The sequence below is a fragment of the Vigna unguiculata genome, chromosome 6 (genome assembly GCF_004118075.2).
Source record: "Vigna unguiculata cultivar IT97K-499-35 chromosome 6, ASM411807v1, whole genome shotgun sequence".
Taxonomy (NCBI): Eukaryota; Viridiplantae; Streptophyta; class Magnoliopsida; order Fabales; family Fabaceae; genus Vigna; species Vigna unguiculata.
The window spans coordinates 5,681,160-5,684,697 of record NC_040284.1 but is presented as its reverse complement, the minus strand read 5'-3'; the positions used below and the strand labels follow the sequence as shown (position 1 = coordinate 5,684,697).

At 31.9% G+C, this 3,538-nt stretch overlaps 1 protein-coding gene across 1 annotated transcript; it reads left to right on the top strand.

The window, feature by feature from the left end:
- Positions 1–1,147: 1,147 nt before the first annotated feature.
- On the top strand, positions 1,148–3,228 carry LOC114189056 (linamarin synthase 1-like). The gene is made up of 2 exons (XM_028077760.1): positions 1,148–1,686; positions 1,996–3,228. The coding sequence occupies exons 1-2, from the start codon at positions 1,179–1,181 to the stop codon at positions 2,937–2,939; spliced, it is 1,452 nt and encodes a 483-aa protein (XP_027933561.1). The 5' UTR covers positions 1,148–1,178; the 3' UTR covers positions 2,940–3,228.
- Positions 3,229–3,538: the final 310 nt, after the last annotated feature.

Sequence of the window (3,538 nt, the reverse complement as noted above, 5' to 3'; positions counted from 1 at the left end):
AAATACTCCACGAGAAACTGTTTTCAATGCTCTTCAACCTTTAAATTAAGATGTTTTGAGGTCCATAATCGCTTCAAATCAAGAAAGGTGTGTCTGCAGGAAGACATTTCGATACTCAAGTCAAGATTGTGTGTCAGATGTAATAAATTGGAATAAATGAACACATAATTAATTTATCTTGTGAATAGAGTACTATTTACATTATTTATATGGTCAATGCCTTATTAGGCTTGGTAGATAATCATCTTGATTAATTTGGTTAATGTCTTAGTTATATGTCTTAACTATTGATCTCAGTTGATTGTGACGTTCTTCCATTAACTCTTTTCACAATGTCCTGGCCGACATAATATGGTATTGATCGAGACGATCTTGGCCATATAAGCATGATTTAAGATAGTATCAAGTAGGTAGTAATATGAGATAATATTGGTAATATAAGTCGAGATGATATCGGGCTAGATACTCGAGATGATCTCAGATTTATTACAATTGACATTATCTCGTATTTTGAATTTTACTTTTAGTTATCCTTTAACATTAACAAAATAATAAATATAAACTACTCATATGCCAAAAGCAACAATATTACACGTATAAACAACTACAAAGCATCATTAGATTTTTTAAGTTTAAATGTTTTTGTCCTTAAATTATTTTATAAAAACTTTGTTTTATCTTTAAATTAAACTAATTATCCTTTTAATTATAAAAATTATATAAACATGTTCCTTAATAAATTATATATATATGGAGGTTATGTTGTAATTTATTTGAAATTGTTTTGTGGTATGAAAAACATTCCATATACCGTTTATTGGAAAAGACATTTTATGACTTTCATGAAATATATATTTCATAATTTAATTTATAAAAGAATCAAGTTTTTATAATAGTTTGAGCAAAAACAAAGTAATTTAACATTTCTTTTAGCAATATACCGTACTATATACTACCTATTATCTTTTTATGTAACTAATTACGATTTTTTTTATTTGTTAAAATATGTTGAATTGGAAATTACCATTTTGTACTTGTATTAAAATTACTAACATCTTATAGGGTTACTTTTCTCATTTTTCTCTTACTATTTATAGAAGACATTGTAGGAGAAAAAGAAGTAAGCTAAACCAGAGTCCATAGCCATCTTACTATATCATACATTTGTCACCCACAAAATGGCCTCACTTCATACCCGAAAGCCTCACGCTGTGTGTGTACCATACCCAGCACAGGGACACATAAGCCCCTTGATGCAATTAGCCAAACTCCTTCATTGCCAGGGTTTCCACGTAACCTTTGTGAACACTGAGTTCAACCACAACCGTTTTGTTAAGTCCCATGGAGCACACTTTGTAAAGGGTCTCCCAGATTTCACATTTGAGACCATACCCGATGGTCTGCCACCTTCAGACAAGGATGCAACGCAGAATCTTCCTCAACTCAATCTTTCACTTAGGAAAAACTGTTATGCTCCATTCAAAGACTTGGTGATGAAGCTCAACTCTTCACATCATGTGCCTCCGATTAGTTGCATAATTGCTGATGGGCTCATGGGCTTTGCTGCAAAAGTTGCAAGGGATTTGGGCATACCAGATGTTCAATTCTGGACAGCATCAGCTTGTGGCTTAGTGGGGTATTTGCAATTTGATGAACTCGTGAAAAGAGGCATTATTCCATTCAAAGGTGCGTCTCTATTTTGTTTTGTTTTCTCTCTTATTTTCAAGGTTTAATAGTGCATAATTGTCCTCAACAGATATGATGGAACATCTACTATGTTTTTGCTGATACAAGAAAACGAAATGAAATTATATATACTAACGTAATTGCATATAGAAGTACTTTGTTAACCCTTATTTCTGTTAGTTTTTATTGGCTAGCATCTTGTATAATAATTTGCTTTATAGATTGCTTCTGATAGTAAACTATGTACATATAAATTCTTTATCTTTGTGATACGTAAACGGTCTAACTTTATTTCTGTCAAAATTTTAGATGATAATTTTGAGAATGATGGAACCTTGGAGAAAAGTTTAAAATGGATCTCAGGACCGGAAGATATAAGACTAAAAGACATTCCAAGCTTTATTAGAGTCACTACTCTAGATGATATTTTGTTTGATTTCTTGAATGTTGAAACAAAAAATTGCTTAAGATCATCTTCAATCATTATTAACACATTTGAAGACTTGGAGGAAAAAGCCCTAGAATATCTTAAGGCCAAAAACCCAAACATATACAACTTTGGTCCACTTCACTTGCTTAGTAGGCCTTTTCCAGAGAAAGAAAATGGTTTCATGTCAAGTGGGTCAAGTTTATGGAAAAATGACTCACAGTGCTTATCATGGTTAGACAAATGGGAACCAAACTCAGTCATATATGTTAACTATGGAAGTATAACAGTAATGACAGAGCATCACCTGAAAGAGTTTGCATGGGGACTTGCAAATAGCAAGCTACCTTTCTTATGGATAACTAGGCCAGATTTAGTGATGGGTGGATCTGTAGTTTTGCCACAAGAGTTTTTTGATGAGATCAAAGATAGGGGATTCATAACACATTGGTGCATTCAAGAGCAAGTGCTTTCTCATCCATCTGTTGGGGTTTTTCTAACCCATTGTGGCTGGAATTCTACTCTTGAAAGCATATCTGCTGGTGTGCCTATGATTTGTTGGCCTTTTTTCGCCGAACAACTCACAAATTGTAGGTATATATGCACAAGTTGGGGCATAGGGATGGAAATTAATCACGATGTAAAGAGAGAAGAGGTATCAAAGCTTGCCAAGGAAATGATGAAGGGAGAAAAAGGAATGGAAATGAGACAAAACTGCTTACAGTTGAAGAAAAAAGCAGCAAGAGCTATACAAGTTGGAGGATCATCGTACAGTGATTTGTATAAGTTTGTAAAGGATGTTCTTCACCACAGTACTGTTCTTTGATCCATGTTCAAGGAGTTTACTATAAGATTGATTACTTAAATAAAACTATATAGTGAGGTTTGAGATAAACTTTTCTATATAGAAGCAAAGAATAAGAATTTGATTTGAGTCTTAATTATGTAATATGGGTGTCGAGTATCTGTTTTATTTGGGGTTTAGGAAGGAGTTTATTACTGCTTTTCCTAAAAGGCAAGCTCGTTTACTCTTTTCTTGTATTATGTTTATTACTGTCTTAATGTATTCTTCAATTGCTGAAAAAAGTATTCTGGAGCAGGAAATTTAAATAAAATAAGTTCTCTATATATATAATTATAAACACACAGGAATTAAGCATAAGCACAACATGTGACTGTCTTTTGACATTATGTGTCATCAACTCTCTTTGCACTCTAATTGTGTTCAAACAGGAAAAATAGTTATTAAAACAATTATTTATAAATTAAAATTCATTTGTATAAATTATATTTTATAAAACTTCTCAGAAAGTTATATTTAACTTGTAAATAAATATATTTAATTTTCTTGTTTGCTTTGGATTAATGTGTTGTAACATAACCAAAAAATTTATCAAAACAATCTTTGTACACTATAAAAAAATT

Excerpts from the sequence above, each read along its gene's own strand:
- LOC114189056 (XM_028077760.1), top strand. The coding sequence starts at position 1,179 with ATGGCCTCACTTCATACCCGAAAGCCTCACGCTGTGTGTGTACCATAC. Across the intron at positions 1,687-1,995 it reads AGGCATTATTCCATTCAAAG|ATGATAATTTTGAGAATGAT; the intron begins GTGCGTCTCTAT and ends TCAAAATTTTAG.